This window comes from Macaca fascicularis, chromosome X (assembly GCF_037993035.2).
Source record: "Macaca fascicularis isolate 582-1 chromosome X, T2T-MFA8v1.1".
Taxonomy (NCBI): Eukaryota; Metazoa; Chordata; class Mammalia; order Primates; family Cercopithecidae; genus Macaca; species Macaca fascicularis.
In genome coordinates, this window is record NC_088395.1 from 84,490,195 (window position 1) to 84,514,172 (window position 23,978).

The 23,978-nt window shown below is 39.0% G+C and overlaps 1 protein-coding gene across 4 annotated transcripts in view; it reads left to right on the forward strand.

The window, feature by feature from the left end:
* The window catches only part of ATP7A (ATPase copper transporting alpha), a 151,516-nt gene that overhangs the window by 108,362 nt on the left and 19,176 nt on the right, over positions 1 to 23,978 (forward strand). For all 4 annotated transcript variants that reach the window (XR_012430365.1, XM_005594001.4, XM_065538495.2 and 1 more), the window contains 10 exons: positions 1,565 to 1,726; positions 3,600 to 3,676; positions 3,880 to 4,105; positions 5,337 to 5,570; positions 7,106 to 7,197; positions 8,204 to 8,331; positions 12,689 to 12,843; positions 13,382 to 13,516; positions 21,710 to 21,904; positions 23,779 to 23,961. Coding sequence is in view for 3 of the 4 variants with exons in the window: in XM_005594001.4 (XP_005594058.3) it covers positions 1,565 to 1,726; positions 3,600 to 3,676; positions 3,880 to 4,105; positions 5,337 to 5,570; positions 7,106 to 7,197; positions 8,204 to 8,331; positions 12,689 to 12,843; positions 13,382 to 13,516; positions 21,710 to 21,904; positions 23,779 to 23,961 (1,587 nt within the window). In the remaining variant the exon portion in view is untranslated. The remainder of the gene's footprint in view (positions 1 to 1,564; positions 1,727 to 3,599; positions 3,677 to 3,879; positions 4,106 to 5,336; positions 5,571 to 7,105; positions 7,198 to 8,203; positions 8,332 to 12,688; positions 12,844 to 13,381; positions 13,517 to 21,709; positions 21,905 to 23,778; positions 23,962 to 23,978) is intronic.

Genomic DNA, 23,978 nt, shown 5'->3' on the forward strand with positions numbered 1-23,978 from the left:
ATGGTCTCGATCTCCTGACCTTATGATCCACCCGCCTCAGCCTCCCAAAGTGCTGGGATTACTGGCGTGAGCCACCGCGCCTGACCATTTTTGCCCATTTTTAATTGGATTGTTTGTCTTTTTATTACTGAGTTGTAAGAATATATATTCTAGATACAAGTCCCTTATCTGATATATGATTTTCAAATATTTTCTCCCATTCTGGTATTGTCTCTTTACTTCCTTGGTGGTGTTGTTTAGAACACAGAAGTTTTCTGGGTACAGCGTAGGTGCATGTGCATATATTTATGAGGTATATGAGATGTTTTGATCCACGCATGCAATGAGTAACAAACACATATAAAATGGGGTATCCATCCCCTCAAGCATTTATCCTTTGTGTTACAGATAATCCATTTATACTCTTTTAGTTATTTTTAAATGTATGATTAAGTTATTATTACTATATTCATCCTGTTGTGCTATGAAATACTATGTCTTATTCATTCTATTTTTTTGTACTCCATCTTGTTTTCTTGAATAAATGCTTCCTAGATTGCTGCAAACTTTTGTTTGATTTCCAGATTTCTGGAAAAAGATGGTTCTTACAATTTCTGCCCGTTTTCTCATGGCTTTTACAGAGAGAATTTTAGAGGTCTTACTGCACCATTTGCACTGATATCCCTTCAGCAGATATTCTTGAATAAATCCTTCTTAATTTGTGGTATGCCCTTTGGTCAATTTCCAGAGTATTTCAATGGCTATTTTTTGATACTTTTGTCAGTTTTATCATTGCTTTTTGAGGAAAGGATTGCTGAGCTCCTCACACAGTCATTCTAGAAGTCATGCCCATCCATCTTAGAATTTAATGCCCAGCTAAACTATAACCCCACTCAAGATATAGGGAAAAATACATTTTTTAGACATAAATAGTCAAAACACTTTTGCCATCCATTAACTTCACTAAAAGTTATACTAGTGGTTATATACTTTAGCAGGATGAAAAAAAAAAAAATCCAGAGGGAAGCAAGACTTTGGATACAAGAAACAATAATAAATGTCAAATCCTCTATCACTAAGTAGTAGTGACAGGAATTGGGAGACTTTTAATGAGATCCTTTTCTATCTGGGACCATATATTTGTTGAATGTGGTATAAAAATGATATCCTAATGATCATATCTAAAGCATACTAGTAGTGCAATTAAGATCTTGTGTGGCAATCCCATGAGTCCTTTTGTGAAAAGTGGTAACTCGGGCTGGGCACAGTGGATCACTTGAGGTCAGGAGTTCGAGACCAGCCTGGCCAACATGGTGAAACCCCGTCTCTACAAAAAAGACAAAAGAATTAGCCGGGCATGGTAGAACATGCCTGTAACCCCAGCTACTTAAGAGGCTGAGGCAGGAGAATCACTTGAACCTGGGAGGCTGAGGTTGCAGTGAGCCGAGATTGCGCCGCTGTATTCCAGCCTGGGCGACAGAGCAAGAGCCTCTGTCTGGAAAAAAAAAAAAAAAAAAAAAAGATAACTCATGTTTAATGGTGGAAAAAGTATATTCCTGAATAATAAATGCTTTGTCTTTAACAGGTGAGAGGAATGACGTGTGCCTCCTGCGTACATAAAATAGAGTCGAGTCTCACAAATCACAGAGGGATCCTTTACTGCTCCGTGGCCTTGGCAACCAACAAAGCACATATTAAATATGACCCAGAAATTATTGGTCCCAGAGATATTATCCATACAATTGAAGTAAGTGCCAAGAATTTATGTTTCTGTGTTCTTACCTATTTAATCAGCATTCCCGTGAATCATTTCTGGTTTGCATCAGATAGAGGCAATGAAAAAAAAAATCTAACTCCTTTGAATACTTCAAACAAGATCTGTCTCAAAATTTAATGTAAATGTGTCTGCTTTTTTTTTTTTTTTTGGTCTTTTTCAGGAAAAGTTAGGCAAAGGTACATTTACACTATTAATCAGGAGCAAACAAGTTAGAACCACAAAACACGCAAAATATTTAGAAAATGAAAATAAAGTATAATTTGTTATAAATAAGATTCATAGTAGTTACTAAGAAAGTGAAGAATCCTGCTTGATGGCTTTTTGTTTGTTAGGTCAAAACAAAAGACCTATTTTTAAGTTAAAGTAAGAAATTTAAAAGACCAAACCCAGCTGGACGTGGTGGCTCATGCCTATAATCTCAGCATTTTGGGAGGCCTAGACGGCAGAATCACTTGAGGCCAGGAGTTCAAGACCATCCTGGGCAACATAGTGAGACCCTGTCTCTGCAACAAAAATGAAAATAATTAGCCAGGTGTGGCGCCACGCACCCATAGTGTTAGTCACATGAGAAGCAGAGGTAGGAAGATTGCTTAAGCCCGGGAGTTCAAGGTTACCATGAGAGAGACCCTGTCTCTAAAACAAACAACACAACCCTTTCTTTGTGACAGATTCATCCTGTGTTCTTCAATAAATCTTAAGTGGTAATACATGTGAATGTATTTTAAAAGTTTCAGTATGCTATAGAATTGGTGTTCAAGTGATTTAAAGCATCTTAATGGTTCAATTAAGATCCTATTAGTATAGATGACATTACCATTACCATTTTTGTGAAACTAGTGTTACTGAGTACCTACTATGTGCCGGTTACCAAGACTGCAAAGCTTCAACCCTTAATTGCCACAGCAATGTGGTCATACTCATTATGGAGGTGAGGAAACCCAGATTAAGAGAAGTTAAGTTACTTACCAGAGTCACATAGCTAGTAACTGTCATAACTGGGATTTGAGCCTAATTACTCTGACTCCAAAGCTCATGCTTGTTCTTTTCACTGTGCACTGCCAACAAATGTAAGATGGCAGCATTTCCCCTAGCAGTTGGAAATATAATGTGTATTACTATCTATGGTCAGATAAGTCTTGCTTAGGGGTAGTTTCCTTTTTATACTTTGTTTTATTGGGGAAAATGATTTTTGTTCATGTTCTTTTTCTGATAAAACAAGAATAAATACTGCATATGCAAGGCCTTGAATAATCTATTTAGTATGGTGCTAGCTTTTTTTTTTTTTTTTCCTGAGACAGAGTCTCACTCTGTTGCCCAGGCTGGAGTGCAGTAGCGCGATCTCAGCTCACTGCAACCTCTGCCTCCAGGGTTCAAGTGATTCTCCTGCCTCAGCTTCCCGAGTAGCTGGGATTACAGGCGCCTGCCCCTACGCCCAGCTAATTTTTTGTATTTTTAGTAGAGACTGGTGCTCTCGAACTCCTGACCTTGTGATTTGCCTGTCTCGGCCTCCCAAAGTGCTGGGATTACAGGCATGAGCCACCATGCCCAGCCTGGTGCTAGCTTTTATGGCCTATTAATGAGAACCTCTACTGAGGACAGTTGTACTTGAGTTAAACTGTTATATATAGGATAGGTATTAACTAGAATTAAGGAAATATTCACTTCTTTGATGAAAGTTTGGAAATAAAGGCAATCAAGAACAGGAAGCACATCTTCATCTTTGTATTCCCCAGAGTGACTTGCCCTCAGTAATGGAACTGTTCTTAATGACAATACCATGGCTTAGAATTTCTGTACCCAACGTATGTTCACTGAAATAATTTTTTCTCATGAATTTCCTTAGAGCTTAGGTTTTGAAGCTTCTTTGGTCAAGAAGGATCGGTCAGCAAGTCACCTAGATCATAAACGAGAAATAAGACAGTAAGTACTTTTAGAGTGTCAGTAAGAAACAAATTTTGACTCCTTATTACAAGTTTAACATCCTTTTTGCATGTCAGTTTTTATAATGTCATCCTTATACTGGATGAAATGGTCACAATGTGTATCTCTCTATAGTACATAGAATCTTTACCTGTTAGCTATTTATAACCATTATTTTTCTTTTTTTATTTTTTCCATATAAGATGGAGGCGGTCTTTTGTTGTGAGTCTGTTTTTTTGTATTCCTGTAATGGGACTGATGATATATATGATGGTTATGGACCACCACTTTGCAACTCTTCACCATAGTCAAAACATGAGTAAAGAAGAAATGATCAACCTTCATTCTTCTATGTTCCTGGAGCGCCAGATTCTTCCAGGATTGTCCATTATGAATTTGCTGTCCTTTTTATTGTGTGTACCTGTACAGGCAAGTGAATTGTTAGCAAATATATTTGTTAATAATGAAAAATAAGCAAAATTTGGCAGGCAAGGTTTTATTTTCAACTGCAAAACTGATGTTAGCCAGAAGTCTGATCATTTTATGCCATATGCTTTACAGAAATAATCTTCAACTGAGTAGTTATTTAAGTAGATAATAGACGCCATTTAACCCCTAAGAAAGAGGTCAAGTTTTTTGGATTTCGTATTTATATCTACTACACAGGGGTTCCTGTGCAGTCTCCAGGCAGGAGACAATAAAATTTATTTTAAACAATAAAATTTATTTTATTTTTAAATTTTTATTTATCTATTTTTTTTTTAGAGATGGGGTTTTGCTCTGTCACCCAGGCTGGAATGCAGTGGTACAAGCACAGCTCACTGCAGTCTTGAACTCCTGGGCTGAAGCAGTCCTTCTGCCTCAGCCTTCTGAGTAGCTGGGACTTACAGGCACTAGCCACTGCACCCAGCTCAATGACTTTATTTTTGTTATTTCTTCCTGGCACTTCAGTTCATTACTTTCTGTATGTTTTAAACTCTTTTTTCGAGATAAACTTTTACTGAGGAATAGAATACTTCTATCAAATAAATATTTTCCTTTATCTGATCCTTATAAAAGGCAATAATGATTTTTAAAAAAATCTTAAGTTTCTCTGTTTTAATGAAATAAGCTTTCCAGTTATATTTACCAACAAAAACAGCCAACAGATTTCATAGCTTGTGATACACCACTTAGTTTGAGTTTTGGAAAGATGGGTGAGTTTTATACAAAAAAAAGTAATTCCTTTCCTAGTTCCTGTTTTTGCTGGCCTCAGAAAGAAAAATCTGCTTGGTGTGATGGCTCATGCCTGTAATCCCAGCTACTTGGGAGGCCGAGGCAGGAGAGTTGCTTGAGGCCAGGAGTTTGAGACCAGCCTGGGCAACATAGCAAGACCGTCTCTTAAAAAAAAAAAAAAAAAAAGGAAGAAACATCTGATTTTCCTTGTATTATGGAATATCCATTGGACCGTAGATGATAGCCCCCACAGGCTTATGCAGCAATTTGAATACCTCCCTCTGCATGTACATCTATTGAAATACAAATATGATTGTTTTGGCTTAATCTCCTTTTAATGTTTATGGGTTAGCTAAAAGCCAAAGAAAATGACTATTGATACTTTAAGTTGTTGATATATATATGAATTTTTAAAAATTCATTGATTATCATTCCTATATTGCAGTTTTTCGGAGGCTGGTACTTCTACATTCAGGCTTATAAAGCACTGAAGCATAAGACAGCAAATATGGACGTACTGATTGTGCTGGCAACCACCATTGCATTTGCCTACTCTTTGGTTATTCTTCTAGTTGCAATGTATGAAAGAGCCAAAGTGAACCCTATTACTTTCTTTGACACACCCCCTATGCTGTTTGTGTTTATTGCACTAGGCCGATGGCTGGAACATATAGCAAAGGTAAAGTAAGAAAGGGTGACATTTGTTAAAATGTTGGGTGGATAAATGACCATAGTATTTTTTAGGCCAATCATTGGAAATACATGTTTTTATGTAGTTAACCATTTACTGAAAGACGTATTTTCATTTTGGCAATATTTTAAGTTAAATATCCATTTAGAAGATTTACCAAATATGGAATTAATACTGTAGATTGTACAGTATGTCTGTTTATTTTAAGAGAGACAAATGAGAAATACTTATCACTTGTTTACTTACATCACATTATTAATTGAAAATTGACATGACCACATGGTTTAAAATAATGATAGAAAAAATTCACCCATATTCCCTTGCTATAATGTAAATCATTTTCTAATTCCATTCTACATACCTTTCTATTTAACAGAGTTGCAAATGTAGTATTCATGCTACTTTGTACCCTTAACACTGTAAAGTTTTTCCCCATTTTTGCAGTCTAGATAATTATCTAATATTTCTGACTAAGTCTGTCATGTCAGTTTGCTTTAATTTACTAAACCATTCAGGTATTTTTCACCATTAGATTGTTTCTAATTTTTTATTTTTAGATAATCCTGCATTGAACATATTCATGTCTAATAGTCATTTCCATTGAGCTAATATCTTGGAAGACATTACAGAGGATGTGATTACTGGGTTAAAGGGCATAAATATTTCTCTGGTTCATGCTACAAGTTGTAACAGTTTTTGCCAGCAGGGGTACATCAGTGAAGTATTTTTACTACAACTTCACCAGCATTGCATCCCCCCCAAATTCTTGCTAAGTTAATAGACATTAAATGGTATTACAGGGTTACTTTAGTTTGTGTTTCTTCCATTAATGGTGGGGATAAACATTTTTTCATCATCGGATGTTTATATTCCTTTTGAATGATTTGCCTGTATATGTCCTTTGCCTGTGTGTTTATTGGGTTCCTCATGTTTTTCTTATTAATTTATATAATTTCTTCATAAATTATCCCTAATAATACTTTTAAAAATATTTTGTTTACTTTTAGGCTGGGCGTGGTGGCTCATGCCTGTAATCCCAGCACTTTGGGAAGCCAAGGTGGGCAGATCACAATGTCAGGAGTTTGAGACCAGCCTGGCCAACATGGTGAACCCCATCTCTACTAAAAATACAAAAATTAGCCAGGCGTGTAATCTCAGCTACTCGGGAGGCTGAGGCAGGAGAATTGCTTGAACCCAGGAGGCAGAGATTGCAGTGAGCCGAGATCACGCTACTGTACTGCATCCTGGGTAACAGAGTGAGACTCTGTCTCAAAAAAATAAATAAATAAATAATAAAATATTTTGTGTACTTTATCTTTTTGAAGTGAAACATTTTCTAGTGAAACATTTTGAAGTAAAACATTCAAACATTTTGAAGTGAAACATTTTCATATTAATTTTTGAACAAATTAATATTCCTAAAGCTGTCTTTTGGGTAAATGCTAAAGATTGTATTTTTATTTTAGTTAAGACTTGAACTTTTTCTTCCTTAGCATTTTCAATGTGTTTGTTTTAATTTATAGGGCAAAACATCAGAGGCTCTTGCAAAGCTAATTTCACTACAAGCTACAGAAGCAACTATTGTAACTCTTGATTCTGATAATATCCTCCTCAGGTATTTATCTTCCCTCTTCCCTCTTCTCTTTTTTTAACTTCTTAAGAAAAATTTCAGATATACACAGAAATAAAAAAAGGACTATCATGAATTCACATAATCTGTCTCCCAGATATAAAAATTATCCACATTTTGCCATGCTTCATCTATCCATTTTATCTTTCTTTCTTGTTGCAGTAGTATTAAACCAAATATCAGTCATATTGTTTTACTGCTAAATAGTCTGTATTATCTCTAAAAAGGATATATTCTGATATAACTATACTACCATATTGTACCTAACAAAATGAACATTAATTCCTTAATGTCACCTAAGACCCAATTCATATTCATGTTTCTCCTGTTGTCTCCAAAATGTTTTAAGTCTCTTTGCCTGAAATAGAATTCAAACAAGATCCATGCATCATCGCATTTGACTATCATATGACTTATGTTCTTTTAATCTAAAACAGTACCTCCCTTCTTTCTTTTCATTCTCCTTCCTTCCCTCCTGCCCCCAAAACAATTGACTTGTTGAAGAAATAGCCATCAGTTGTTCTGTAGAATATCCCACAATCTGAATTTATCTCTTTGCTTCCTTTTGGTTTCATTTAACTTGTTCTATAACTCCTGTGTTACTTGTAAATTGGAAGATAAAGCTAAAGACTTGATTAGATTTCAATCTTTTGTATTTCTCATTTTTATACTCATAAAATTGTTTAGGCAAAGTTGCATAATAAATAAAGTTTTAGTTAAATGAAACCTATTACATTATTTTTTAAAACTTTCATTTTTTAACAATGACTGTTCAAAAAAATATTTAGAGTGCCTACTTTGTGCTAGCCACTGTACTGTTCATTAACAGTAAGCAAGACTGACATACTAGTTCCTAGCTTAAATGTTGGTTCTAGCTTCCATTGGTAGTAATTATGGAGCCACAAGCTTGACGTGAACTAAAGAGCTTGCATGGAGAGGTCAGGGTAGGAAGCATATTATAATGGTGCTTTTTATGTTAACTTATATCCAGTGAAGAACAAGTGGATGTAGAACTTGTACAACGTGGAGATATCATTAAAGTAGTTCCAGGAGGCAAATTTCCAGTGGATGGTCGTGTTATTGAAGGACATTCTATGGTAGATGAGTCCCTCATCACAGGTATGTTCTTTCAAAGGATCATGACCAAAATGTTAAGAAGAATAGACATGAAAGATGAAGCACTTTTTGTCGAAGCTATGAATACATAAATTATGAACAAAGAAAATAAGTTCTTTTAAGACTGTATTAAATCAGTTTCCTCAGATTTACTTTGTGGCTTTAGTTATGCTATTAGTCCATTTTCACATTGCTATGAAGAAATACCTGAAACTGGGTAATTTATAAAACAAAGAAGTTTAATTGACTCACAGTTCCACATGTCTGGGGAGGCCTCAGGAAACTTGTAATCATGGTGGAGGAAAAGGGGAAGCAAGGACCTTCTTCACAAGGCAGCAGGAGAGAGAAGTGCTAGCAGGGGAAATGCCAGATGCTTATAAAACCATAAGGTTTCATGAGAACTCACTATCATGAGAACAACATAAGGGAAACTGCCCCCATGATTCAATCACCTCCCCTCCTTGACATGTGGGGATTACAATTTGAGATGAGATTTGGGTGGGGACACAGAGCCAAACCATATCATGCCACCCTTGACCCCTCCCAAATGTCATGTCTTTTCACATTTCAAAACCAATCATGCCTTCCCAACAGTCCCCCAATGTCTTATTTCAGCATTAACTCAAAAGTCCACAATCTAAACTCTCATCTGAGACAAGTCAAGTCCCTTCCACCTATGAGACTGTAAAATCAAAAACTATTTCCTTCCAAGATACAATGTGAGTACAGGCATTAGATAAATGCTCTCATTCCAAATGGGAGAAATTGGCCAAAACAAAGGGGCTACAGGCCCCATGCAAGTCTAAAATCCATTGGGGCAGTCATTAAATCTTAATAAATCTTAAAGCTCCAAAATGATCTCCTTTGACTTCATGTCTCACATCCAGGTCATGCTGATGCAAGAAGTAGGCTCCCAAGGTCTTGGTCAGATCCACCCCTGTGGCTTTGCAGGGTACAGCCCCCCCAAAATGGCTGGTTTCACAGGCTGGTGTTGAGTGTCTGTGGCTTTTCCAGGTGCACAGTACAAGCTGTTGGTGAATCTCTACCATTCTGTGGTCTGGAGGATAGTGGCCCTCTTCTCACAGCTCCACTAGGCAGTGCCCCATTGGGGACTCTGTGTAGGGGCTCCAGACTCACATTTCCCTTCTGTACTGCCCTAGCAGAGGTTTTCCATGATGGCTCCTCCCCTGCAGCAGACTTCTGCCTGGACATCCATGCATTTCCATACATCCTCTGAAATCTAGGCAGAGATTCCCAAACTTCAGTTCTTTACTTCTGTGCACCTGCAGGCCCAACACCACATGGAAGCTGCCAAGGCTTGGGGCTTGCACCCTCTGAAGCAATGGCCTGAGTTTTACCTTGACCCCTTTTAGCCCTGACTAGAGCTGAAGCTGCTGGGATGCAGGATACCATGTCACTGAGGCTGCACAGAGCATCAGAGGCCCTGGTTCCCAGCCCACAAAATCATTTTTTCTCCTAGGCCTCAGGGCCTGTGATGGGAGGGGCTACTGCCAAGATCTCTGACATGTCCTGGAGATGTTTTTCCCATTGTCTTGGTGATTAACATTTGGCTCCTCATTACTTATGCAAATTTCTGCAGCCAGCTTGAATTTCTCCCCAGAAAATGGGTTTTTCTTTTCTATTGCATTGTCAGGCTGCAAATTTTCGAAGCCTTTATGCTCTGCTTCCCTTTTAAACGTAAGTTCCAGTTTCAAACCATCTCTTTGTGAACACATAAAACTGAATGCTTTCAGAATAATGCAGGTCACATCTTGAATGCTTTGCTGCTGAAAAAATTTCTTCTGCCAGGTATCATAAATCATCTCTCTCAAGTTCACTATTCCACAGATCTCTAGGGTGGGGGCAAAATGCCACCCGTCTCTTTTCTAAAGCATAGCATGAGGGACCTTTACTCCAGTTCCCAATAAGTTCCTCATCTCCATCTGAGACCACCTCAGCCTGAACTTCATTGTTCACATGACTATCAGCATTTTGATCAAAACCATTCAACAAGTTTGGCTGGGTGCAGTGGCTCATGCCTGTAATCCCAGCACTTTTGGGAGGCCGAGGCTGGTGGATCACTTAAGGTCAGGAGTTTGAGACCAGCCTGACTAACATGGTGAAACCCCTTCTCTACTAAAAATATAAAATTAGCTGGGTTTGGTGGAGCATGCCTGTAATCCCAGCTACTTGGGAGGATGGGGCAGAAGAATCACTTGAACTCAAGAAGCAGGGGTGGAATGCCGGGCGCGGTGGCTCACGCCTGTAATCCCAGCACTTTGGGAGGCCGAGGCGGGCGGATCACAAGGTCAGGAGATCGAGACCACGGTGAAACCCCGTCTCTACTAAAAATACAAAAAATTAGCCGGGCGCGGTGGCGGGTGCCTGTAGTCCCAGCTACTCAGGAGGCTGAGGCAGGAGAATGGCGTAAACCCAGGAGGCAGAGCTTGCAGTGAGCCGAGATCGCGCCACTGCACTCCAGCCTGGGCGACAGAGCGAGACTCCGTCTCAAAAAACAAAAAAAAAAAAAACAAAAAAACAAAAAAACAAAAAAAAAAAAAAAAAAGAAGCAGGGGTGGCAGTGAGCCGAGATTGCGCCATTGCACTCCAGCCTGGGCAAGAAGTGCGAAACTCTGTTACTGAAACAAAAAACAAAAAAAAAAAGCCAAAACCATTCACCAAGTTTCTATGAAGTTCCAAACTTTCCCACATTTTCCTGTCTTTTTCTGAGCCCTCCAAACTGTTCCAGCCTCTGCCCATTACCCAGTTCCAAAGTCGCTTCCACATTTTCAAGTATCTTTATAGCAGTGCCCTACTCCCTGTGGTAACAACTTACTCCATTTACTACATTAGTCGGTTTTCACACTGCTCTAAAGAAATATCCAACACTGGGTAATTTATGAAGGAAGGGGGTTTAATTGATTCACAGTTCTGCATGACTGGGAAGGCCTCAGGAAACTTAAAATCTTGGCAGAAGGTGAAAGGGGCAATGACCTTCTTCATAAGGCAACAGAGAGAAGTGCCAGCAGGGGAAATGCCAGACACTTACAAAACCATCAGATCTCGTGAAAACTCACTCATCACAAGAATAGCATGGGGGAAATGGCACCCCATGACTCAATCACCTCCCTCCCTTGACATGTGGGGATTATAGGTCCCTCCCTCAACATGTGGGGATTATAATTAGAGATGAAACTTGGGTGGGGACACAGAGCCAAACCATATCAGCTATTGAAGGCTTTTATCACTGGAGATTATTAGCTACTAGAATGCATAACCAAAGGAAGTTGTCTCAGTTTCCTGTACACCTGATGGACTTTGGCAAATTTTCCTGGGCAAATACCTATTCTGTCTTTCTGCTGTAAAGACTGGTCTAATCTGAGCTATGATACGAGTCCAGGTTTTCCACATCAGGGTCTACTCTAAGGGAATAAGCCTGGTATAGTTTTAGAAATCTTAGGTAAAATCTGAAGCAGAACCAAAATGATACCTTTCCCATCTCAACTCTCTGATAGTCCTAGAAGAAACTCAGTTTATGAACCATGTGGAAGTAATGTGGGACTGTGTGTTTCTTCCTTTATTTTATTTTGTTTATTTTGAGACAGGGTCTTACCCTGTCACCCAAGCTGGAGTACAGTGGCACAATCTCGACTCATGGTATCCTCTGCCTCCTGGGCTCAATCCTCCCACCTCAGCCTCCCGTGTACCTGGGACTACAGGCGCATGCCACCATGCCTGGCTAACTTTTGTATTTTTTTTGTACAGATAGGGTTTTGCCATGTTGCCCAGGCTGGTCTTGAACTGCTGAGCTCAAGCCATCTGTCTGCCTCAGCCTCCCAAAGTGCTAGGATTACAGGCATGAGCCACTGTGCCCAACGAGACTGTGTGCTTCTCTATAGGGGTGCTATTGCCAGTTTGGATGGAGCAATTCTTAGTTCTGGGGGACTCTCTTACACACTGTAGTACAATTCAGTGTCCCTGACCCTGGCACTGGCACACTAAATCGAAGTAGTAGCACCCCTTTCCCCATCCTGTGCAGTCATTATTACAAACAAAAACTCCCTCCTACATTTCTAAATGTTCCTTGAGAACAGGTTAAGAACCGATGTTCTAGGACTAGGGTGAAACTCTAAAAGTATCTGCCAACAAGAGCTACCATACAGGTTTTTCCCGTTCAAGGTTTATATTCCTGGCTTTGGCCTAGGGAATTGATACAAGGGAAAGGGGAAAGCAACTTTTACCTAGGCATTTGTTCAGATTCTATTTTATATCTAGATATTTTTGGCAAGTAACAAATAATGATATGTTTCATGATAGTGATCATTTATGCTCCTTAAATGTATCTCTACTCTCCATACAGGGGAGGCAATGCCTGTGGCTAAGAAACCTGGCAGCACAGTGATTGCTGGTTCCATTAACCAGAATGGGTCGCTGCTTATCCGTGCAACTCATGTTGGAGCAGACACAACCCTTTCTCAAATTGTCAAACTTGTGGAAGAGGCACAAACATCAAAGGTAACTTAACTCGCTAGGAGAAACAAACTATTTTCTTTAAAGCCTTCTCAGTATAAATCTTCACCTAGTTTTTACGTTTTCTGATAAAAATTTTAGTTGCATTAATATGGAGTTTGTTTGTTTTTGCTTTGAGACAGGGTCTCAGTCTGTTGCCCAGGCTGGAGTGCAGTGGTACCATCATGGCTCACTGCACTTGACCTCCTAAATTCAAGCAATCCTTCTGCCTCAGCCTCCCGAGTAGCTGGGACTGTGTGTGGGCACATGCCCGCACACCCAGCTAATTTAAAAAAAATTTTTTATACAAACAGGGTCTCCCTAAGTTGCCCAGGATGGTCTCAAACTCCTGGACTCAAGCTATCATCCTGCCTTAGTCTCTCAAAGTGTTGGGATTACAGGTGTGAGCCACTACACCTGGCCATTAACATGAAGTTTGTTAAAATATTTCTATTTGTGCTAACTACTAAATATACTCTGCATTCAGTATCAGAAAAGACTTTGATATGCTTCTTCTTATTATTGTTGTTATTTTTAATTCTAGGCTCCTATCCAGCAGTTTGCAGACAAACTCAGTGGCTATTTTGTTCCTTTTATTGTTTTTGTTTCCATTGCCACCCTCTTGGTATGGATTGTAATTGGATTTCTGAATTTTGAAATTGTGGAAACCTACTTTCCTGTAAGTGACTTGTAATAACTCTTTACTATATGCAGAACAATTTGTGAGTCTTTTGCATTAGTAATTCAGTGGAAATAACTTTAATAATTACCAGGACCTTTAAAGGTTTGGAGTGGGAGGGTGATAAGAATAATATTTGCGTTTTCATAAATATAAAAAATTTCCTTTTGGAGAAAAATTTTTATTATGACTTGTGATTTTTCAAAAACAAATACCAAACTTTTACATGTTATGCTTAGTCTCATTTCTGACATGGTTTTGCTTTCACAAAGGACTATAGATATATTGAGGAAAACCTCAGGATTTCAGCTCCGTCATTTACTGTCAATGTGATCTTAGACTACTTAATTGCTCTCTGAGCTTCAGTTTCCTCAACTATAAAGTGAAGTTTTAGTAATACCCATTTTGTGTAACTTAAGATTGTTGTGAAGGTTAAATAAGATAATAGATTAGAAATAATTTGTAATTTATTAAATGCTTTACAAATATAGGATATTATTAGTATCTGCTCATCTAGTTCTCTGATGCTCTCTATGGTGTTGTAAAGTGGTAAAGTAGTAGAACTGGACTGTGCCTCAAATTAGATATATAAACTTTAAGTCATGTAACTTTTACTATCCTCAGTTCTCTTATCTGTAAAATAGGGAAAATAATACCTAAGATACAGGATTGGAATTAGTATAGGTGAAAGCATCTAACATATTGACAGATGCAGGTGACAGCCAAGGGTCCCCCAGTGAAACCCCTGAAGGTTGAAAACCTTTAAGCCTAAAACATCCTGAAGGTTGAAACACCAGACTGCTGGTCCCAGATGAAGCCTGCCCTACCCCCCAACGCCCCACTGATTCTTTCTAAATAATGTGCACCTATGCACTGGGAGGATGGGGTGGGGCCCCGGGAAGTTCACCCCGTTTGTATGGGAGAGGAGTCTGACCTGTCCTGTTCCTAGGTGGTACCTGGGGTTCAGTCGGTGAGGTGGAGAGCCTGTTAACAGGACTCAATCTCATTTTGCTGAGTTGTTTTTCCTTTTTCCGTTTTGGCCAACAAATTCCCTTCCCCCTCACCCTTCAAAGTGTCTGCAAACCTAATCTTTCCTGGCCTTGTGACAAGCATCTGTTCTTTTTCTACAACAACATGTGTACATCTATGAAGTTTATGGAAGCATGAGCCTAGAAATATGTGAAAGCCCCTTCCAGCTGTGTTTCTATATCCATCTGTAACTCTTGGATAAATATTGAAGTATTTGAGAACTTAATAAGAACCTAACACTGTAAAACTATTACTGATAAGAGCTGCAGTGAGCCATGATTTCACTACTGTACTACAGCCTGAGCAACAGAGCGAGACTCCTACTCACAGTAAATAAAGCCTTAGTTTGTTGTGTTTATTTATTTTATTTTTTATTCAGGAGGTACATGTGCAGGTTTGTTTGTTTGTTTGTTATTTATTTATTGAGACAGAGTCTTGCTCTGTCACCCAGGCTGGAGTGCAGTGGCACGATCTCGGCTCACTGCAACTTCCACCTCCCAGGTTCAAATGATTCTCATGCCTCAGCCTCCCGAGTAGCTGGGATTACAGGCTTATGCCACCATGCCCAGCTAATTTTTGTATTTTTAGTAGAGATGGGGTTTCGCCATGTTGGTCAGGGTGATCTCAAATTCCTGACCTCAGGTGATCCACTTGCCTCGGCCTCCCAGAGTGCTGGGATAACAGGCGTGATCCACCGTGCCCGGCCCATGGGTGTATTGTTTATTACATGAGTATATTGGGTGATGCTGGAGTTTAGGCTTATGGTGACCCCATATCCCAAATAGTGAACATAGTACTCAATAAGTAGTTTTTCATCCCTTGCCCCCCTCCCTTCTTCTCACCTTTTGGAGGCCCCACTGCTCATTGATTCCCATCTTTATGTCCATGTGTAACCAGTGTTTAGCTTCCGCTTATAAGTGAGAACATGTGGTATTTGATTTTCTGTTCCTACATTAAGTCACTTAGGATAATGACCTCCAGCTTCACCCATGCTACGCAAAGGACATGATTTCATTCTTTTTTTATGGCTGCATAGTATTCCATGGTGTATATGTACCACATTTCCTTTATCCAGTCCATCAATGATGGGCACCTGGGTGACTCCAAGTCTTTGCTATTGTGAAGAGTGCTGTGATAAACACACACGTGCAGTTGTCTTTTTGATAAAACAATTTAAAATAAATAAAGGAAAATCCTTTGAGTAGATATCCAGTAGTGGGATTGCTGGGTTGAATGGTAGTTCTATTTTAAGTTCTTGGAGAAATCTCCAGACTGTTTTCCATAGAGGTTGAACTGATTTACATTCCCACCAATAGTATATAAGTATTCCCTTTTCTCTGCATCATTGCCAACGTCTTGTTATTTTTTGACTTTTTAATTATAGCCATTCTGACTGGTGTGAAGGGGTATTTCATTGTGGTTTTAATTTGCATTTTCCTGATGATTAGTGATGTTGAGTAGTTTTTCATGTGTTTTTTGATAAGTTGTATGTCTTCTTTTGAGAAGTGTCTATTTATGCCCTTTGCCCACTTTTAAATAGGGTTGTTTTATCCTTATTGATTTGATTTGTTTAAGTTTCATATAGAGCCTAGATATTAGTCCTTTGTTGGATGCATACTTAGGAAATATTTTCTCCCATTCTGTATGTCTGTACGTTCTGTGCTTATTCTGTTGATTGTTTCTTTTGTTGTGTAGAAGCTCTTTAGTTTAATTAAATCTCCTTTATTAATTTTTGTTTTTGTTGCAATTGCTTTTCAGGTCTTAGTCATAAATTCTTTCCCTAGGATAATGTCCAGAAGAGTTTTTCCTAGGTTTTCTTGGGGTTTTCATAGTTTGAGTTTTTACATTTAAGTCTTCAATCTATCCTTAGTTAATTTTTATATATGGTGAGAGATATGAGTACAGTTTCATTCTTCTGCACATGGCTAGGTAGTTTTCCCAGCACCATATATTGAATAGGGTGTCCTTTCCCCATTGTTTGTTTTTGTCAACTTTGTTGAAGATCAGTTGGTTGTAGATGTGTGGCTTTATTTCTGGGCTCTCTATTTTATGCAATTGATTTACGTGGCTATTTTCGTATCAATACCATGCTGTTTTGATTACTATAATCTTTTAGTATAATTTGAAGTTGGGTAATGTGATGCCTCTAGTTTTATTCTTTTTGCTTAGGATTGCTTCGGCTATTTAGGTTCTTTTTCCATATGAAATTTAGGATTGCTTTTTAAATTCTGTGACAGAAGACAGTAGTAGTTTTATAGGAATTGTGTTCAATCTATAGATTGCTTTGGACAGGATGGTAGTTAGGGTTAGGGTTAGACATGGAGAGAAGATCATCTCCTGCCAAACCCTTCCCCCACACCTACAGTGCTACAGATGCAGCAGTGGTATTTCCCACCAGGAGCCAGCTAACGCACACTTGGACAAAGCATATTTCATGCTTTACATGGTGGCTCCAGCCCTACTACAAGTGAGTCACATGCTGCTTGGGCTTTATCCAAGGGCAAGGCTCAACTTCTTCTCCCGACAGAGTGGCACTGTCCCAGCAAGGAGGGACAGACAAATCACTGAGTTGCCTGCTTTGGTCTGGGGGAAAAGACTAACCCAAACCCATTTTAGTGGTAGCTATCGGAGGGGCATACTCATGGGAACCAAAGGACAAAGTCCTTATGAAATGAAAGTCAGGAGCCCTACAACAAGGGCACAAAAGAGAAGCTGATCATGTTCTTGCCAGCACAGGATCAGGAATGGGAGTGCACCCTAATGTAATCTCTTCCCACCATCCCTGCATCAGGGCAGGTACTTCCACCTGACACCAACCTACCTGCTGTCTCTTACTTTTGAGTGCCATCTACTGGTCTGTATCCTGAACTGCATCATAAAATTTAAAATCTGCTAACAGAAAGGCTTAATTCTAGCCCTTAAGATAAGTCCACAGGGACCTCTGCACCCTAAACCCTACAGGAGATTGTCAGCTCTAATGGCTAATACCTCACTACAAAAAGCAGCATCTGAGAAAGCTACAGCATAGAAGCTATCCACAACCAAGGAATCAGTACAGCACCTTGGCCCCCTAAAAGTACCAAAAACAAAGCTAAATAATCATACACAACATGTACCACAGTAAAGCACCCAAAGGAAAGAAAAGAAGGAAAGAAAAAGTCCCATGGAAATGATAGCAAATTCAAAAATAGGAAGCAAAAGTTCCCTTGGATGAGAAAGAATTAGTGCAAGAACTCCAGCAGTACAAAAAGTGTTTTCACAACACCAAAGGATTGTTATAGCTCTCTAGCAATGGCTCCTAAGCAGACTGAAATGTCTGGAATGACAGATAAGTAATTTAAAATATGGATTGCAAGGAAACCTCAATGAGATCCAAATGAAAGTTGAAATCCAGTATAAAGAAACCAGAAAAACGATTCAGGATATGCAAGATGAGGTAGCCATATTAAGAAAAAAAAAAAAAAAAAATGGAACTGCTGGAACTGAAAAATTCACTAAAGGAATTTCAAATCCAGAGAACTCCTGCAAAACATTATAGAAGATGACCATCCCCAAGGCACATAGGCATTAGAATATTCAAAGTCAATGCAAAAGAAAAAAGTCTTAAAGGCAGCTACAGAAAAGGGCCAAATTACCTACAGAGAAAACCTATCAGGCTAACCACAGACTTCTCAGTGGAAATGTTACAAAGCTGGAAGTGATTGGGAGCCTATTTTTAGTTTCCCTAAAGAAAAAAAAATTGGCAACCAGGAATTTCATATACTGCCAAATTAAGCTTCATACATGGAGTAGAAACAAAGTCTTCCCCCAGACAAGCAAACAGTAAGGAAATTCGTCACCACCAGACCAGAGCTATAAGAAAGGTTCAGAGGAGTTCTGAACATGGAAACAAAAGAATGATACTTGTCACCACAAAAACATGTATAAATACAAAGCTCACAGACCCTATAAAGCAATTACACAATTGAGACTACAAAGAAACTAGCAAACACCACCATGAGGAACAAAACCTCATATATCAATATTAAACTTGAATGTAAATGGCCTAAATACTCCACTTAAAAGACATAGATAGAGTGGCAAATTGGAATAAAAAAACAAGATCCATCCTTTTGCTGTCATCAAGAGACCCATCTCACAGGTAATAACTCATAGGCTCAAGGTGAAGGGATAGAGAAAGATCTGTCATGCAAATGGAAAACAAAGAGCAGGGGTTGCTATTCTTGTGTTAGATAAAACAGAGTTTAAACCAACAATAGTTTTTAAAAAGGCAAAGAAGGGCACTACAAAATGATAAAGGTCTCAATTCAACAAGAAGATTTAACTATCTTAAATACATATGCACCCAACATTGGAGCATCTAGATTTATAAAACAAATACTGCTAGACCTACAAAAAGAGGTAGACTGCCATACAATAATAGTGGAGGACTTCAGTACCCCACTGACAGCACTAGAGAGATCATCAAGGACAAAAAGTAGCAAAGAAATTCTGCACCTAAATTGAATTCTCAACCAAGTGGACCTAATAGATATCTACAGAATACTCCACTCAATAATCACAGAATATACATTCCTCTTATATGAACATGGAACATTCCCTAACATTGACCATAGTCTTGGTCATAAAGCAAGTCTCAATAAATTAAAAAACAACTAGATCAGATCAGGCATCTTCCTACACTACAGTGGAATAAAATTAGAAATCAATACCAAGAGGAACTCGAAAACCCACACAAGTACAGGGAGACTAAACAACCAACCCCTGAATAAATTTTGGGTAAACAATGAAGTTAATGCATTTCTGCCGGGTGTGGTGGCTCATGCCTGTAATCCCAGCACTTTTGGGAGGCCGAGGCAGGTGGATCACCTGAGGTCGGGAGTTCAAGACCAGCCTGGCCAACATGGTGAAACCCTGTCTCTACTAAAAATACAAAAATTAGCTGGGCATGGTGGCGCATGCCTGTAATCCCAGCTACTTGGGAGGCTGAGGCAGGAGAATCACTTGAACCCAGGAGGGGGAGGTTTCACTGAGCCTAGATTGCACCGTTGCACTGCAGCCTGGGCAACAAGAAGAAAACTCCGTCTTGAAAAAAAAAAAAATTATCTCTATTCCTGATGACATGATTCTATACCTAGAAAACCATAAAGATTTCTCCAAAAGACTCTCAGACCAGATAAACTACTTCAGTAAAGTTTCAGGATATAAAATCAACATACAAAAATTATTAACATTTCTATACACCAACAGTGTCCAACTTGAGAACCAAATCAAGAACTCAATCCCATTTACAATAGTCACACACAAAACATACCTAGGAATACATTTAACCAAGGAGGTGAAAGATCTCTACAAAGAGAACCATAAAAAACTGATGAAAGAAACTGAAGAGGACACAAATGGAAAAACATTCCGTGCCCATGGATTGGAAGCATTAATATTATTTAAACTACCATACTGTCCAAAGCAATCTATAGATTCAACACAATTCATATAAAACTAATGTCCTCTGTCACAGAATTAAAAAAGCAATCCTAAAATTAATATGGAAAAAGAACCTAAATAGCCGAAGCAATCCTAAGCAAAAAGAATAAAACTAGAGGCATCACATTACCTGACTTCAAATTATACTAAAAGGCTATAGTAATCAAAACAGCATGGTACTGATACAAGAATAGACATGTAAATCAATTGAACAAAATAGAGAACCCAGAAATAAAGCCACACACCTACAACCAACTGATCTTCAACAAAGTTGACAAAAACAAACAATGGGGAAAGGACACCCTATTCAATATATGGTATTATTATATGGGATTACAGACATGAGCCACCATGTCCAACCCATTACTGTAATATTAAAAAGTTTCTTTAAATGATTTATGTCTGTTTAGTACACACTGAACAAAAGGATTGTTGAGAAGGTTTGTTTTTTTTGTTTGTTTGTTTTGAGACAGGGTCTTGCTCTGTTGCCCCAGCAGTAATGCAGTGGTGCAATCATGGCTCACTGCAGCCTCAAACTTCTGGGCTTAAGCGATTCTCTTACCTTAGCCTCCCGAGTAGCTGTGACTACAGGCATGCACCACCATCCCTGGCTAATGTTTTGTGTTTTTTTGTTTTTTGAGATCGAGTTTTGCTCTTGTCGCCCAGGCTGGAGTGCAGTGGCATGATCTCGGCTCACTGCAACCTCTGCCTTCCAGGTTCAAGCAATTCTTGTGCCTCACCCTCCCAAGTAGCTGGGATTACAGGCATGTGTCACCATGCCCAGCTAATTTTTGCATTTTTAATAGAGATGAGGTTTCACCATGTTGGCCAGGCAGGTCTTGAACTCCTGACCTCAGGTGATCCACCCGCCTTGGCCTCCCAAAGTGCTGGGATTACAGGCGTGAGCCACCGTGCCCGGCCATGCCTGACTAAAAAAAAAAAATTTTTTTGTAGAGATGAGGTCTTACCATGTTGCCCAGGGTGGTCTCACACTCCTGGCCTCAAATGATCCTCCTGCCTTAACCTCCAAAAGCACTGGGATTACAGATATGAGCCAGTGCACAGGCCGGCAAGTAGCTTGGAATGTGTTTCCTTCAGGAATTTTTCTCATGAGTTCAGGATGTCTTAGATTTCTTCTAAAACTACCAATTATATTTTTCCCACATGAGCGAACACTGAACGTCACTAAGAGTTTAATTAGCAGATATAGTTGATTTACATTGTTATGTCCAAAAGGATTTTGTTGAAATATGACTAAGGTCCCTTTGCATGCCATGTGATTCTTTTTCATTGTCTTTCAAGAATAGTGTGAAAGGCAGATTTATGGTTTTACTATACAGAGATTGAGACTTCTGTTTATTCAGTATCAAATTGTTTGAAAATTATGTTTCACATTTGCAGCTATTTCTGAAGATCTCTAATAAACACATTCATTCTCAATATGGAGCCCTTATATTCAGTCCATAGTTTGTAATTCTAGAATCTCAGTATGTCCTAATTTCTTATGTTCATAAAAGAAAGAAAGTGTTTTCTTACCTGTAACTAAAAAATATATGTAGGTAGCTAGGTAGGATATGTCACTTTTTAAATTGTGGTTTTATTTAAATAATGTGAAGTTTTGTTTCTTTTGTTTTGTACAGCTCTAAATTAATAATGAAAATTTATGCCTTTCTTCTAAAGGGCTACAATAGAAGTATCTCCCGAACAGAAACGATAATACGATTTGCTTTCCAAGCCTCTATCACAGTTCTGTGTATTGCATGTCCCTGTTCACTGGGACTGGCCACTCCAACTGCTGTGATGGTGGGTACAGGAGTAGGTGCTCAAAATGGCATACTAATAAAAGGTGGAGAGCCATTGGAGATGGCTCATAAGGTAAGACAGTCCCCAGAACTAAAACTTGTCCCACCAAACTATCAGTATCACCCCTGTTGAGAAACACATACTCCTAAATTATGTCTCTGTGGTCCATGAGCTGAGTTGCTTCTAGGACTATCCAGAGATTTGAGGCAGGAAAGGTGTTATTTTGGTTCTGCTCCAGATTGGCCTTAGTTGCCTAAGATCCCTAAAACTACTCCAGGCCTATTCTATTAGAGCAGACCCTAATATGGAAAACCTGGACTCCTATCCTAGCTCAGACTAGACTAGTCTTTATGGCAGAAAGACAGAATAGGTATTTGCCCAGGAAAATTTGCCAAACTCTAGCAGCCTTCTTATTTGTGTGTGACTTGTTTTCTTCACTGGGACCTTCAATTACAGTGCCATTTCTTTGCCTTTGCTGCCACCAGCCGACAGTTTGCAGCTATCACTTTAGGAATATAATCCTATCTCTGATCTCATATTATGCTTTCCATAATCATCGCAAGGCTACATGACTTCAACTAAAACCATGTTTCTACCAGTATGTTCTTATTATGAGAATGTAAGCTATATACATAGGTATGTAGTAAACATAGAACATATCTTAGAACAAATCTGGAAACTCACCTAGCCAGAGAATACAGGCTAGTAATTTTTATAGACATTTTAAATTTTGATATAATTTCAAAATTAAAAGTTGCAAGACTAGCCTGGTGCAGTGGCTCATACCTGTAATCCCAGCACTTTGGGAGGCTGAGGCAGGCGGATCACGAGGTCAGGAGTTTGAGACCAGCCTGACCAACGTGGTGAAACCCCGTCTCTACTAAAAATACAAAAATTAGCTGGGCGAGGTAGCATGCCTGTAATCCCAACTACTCAGGAGACTGAGGCAGGAGAATAGCTTGAACCCGGGAGGCGGGGGTTGCAGTGAGCCGAGATAGCTATTTTTTCCCCTGTCCAGAATCATACTTTGTTGGTTTATTTTTCTTTTCTTTTCTTTTCTTTTCTTTTCTTTTCTTTTCTTTTCTTTCTTTCTTTCTTTCTTTTTCTTTCTTTCTCTCTTTCTTTCTTTCTCTCTCTCTTTCCTTCCTTCCTTCCTTCTTTCCTTCCTTCCTTCCTTCTTTCCTTCCTTCCTTCCTTCCTTCCTTCTTTCCTTCCTTCCTTCCTTCTTTCTTTCTTTCTCTTTCTTTCTTTCCTTTTTTTTTTTTTTCATGAAGTCTCGCTCTGTGGCCCAGGCTGGAGTGCAGTGGTGCGATCTCAGCTTACTGCAAGCTCCACCCACCAAGTTCCAGCGATTCTCCTGCCTCAGCCTCCCGAGTAGCTGGGATTACAGGCATGCACCACCACGCCCAGCTAACTTTTTATTATTGGTAGAGATGGGGTTTCACCATGTTGGCCAGGCTGGTCTCGATCTCCTGACCTCAGGTGATCCGTCCACCTCGGCCTCTGAAAGTGCTGGTATTATAGGCTTGAACCACTACACCTGGCCTTTTACCTTTATTCTTATAATCATTTCCCTACTGCCTAGATTTTCCCATCAGATCTATAATTCATTAGTATTGAAAGCCTTTCTTTTTTACCTTGAGGCACCAGAGGCGTCTCTTAATTACCTGTTAACAGTCAACCCTTAAAAATTAGCTCTGGTTGTTTAACATATATTCACAGTCATTCAGTATGAACAAACAGTTCAACATTGGCAGAGGAGAGCTATTATGTATAACTAAGAGTATTTCTTCTTTTATTTTCCCAAAGATCATCAGTTTTTTAAGTCAAAGGTCAGTTTACTAAGAAACTAAATAGTCATCTGTTTGTCAAAACAGACCTTTTTCTTATTTCTGGAAAGGTGATGTGGAGGATCATCAAGTCATTGTATCTTAATTTTCTTACAGGTAAAGGTAGTGGTATTTGATAAGACTGGAACCATTACTCATGGAACCCCAGTAGTGAATCAAGTAAAGCTTCTAATGGAAAGTAACAGAATATCACACCATAAAATCTTGGCCATTGTGGGAACTGCTGAAAGTAACAGTGAACACCCTCTAGGAGCAGCCATAACCAAATACTGCAAACAGGTACATTTTTTCCTCTT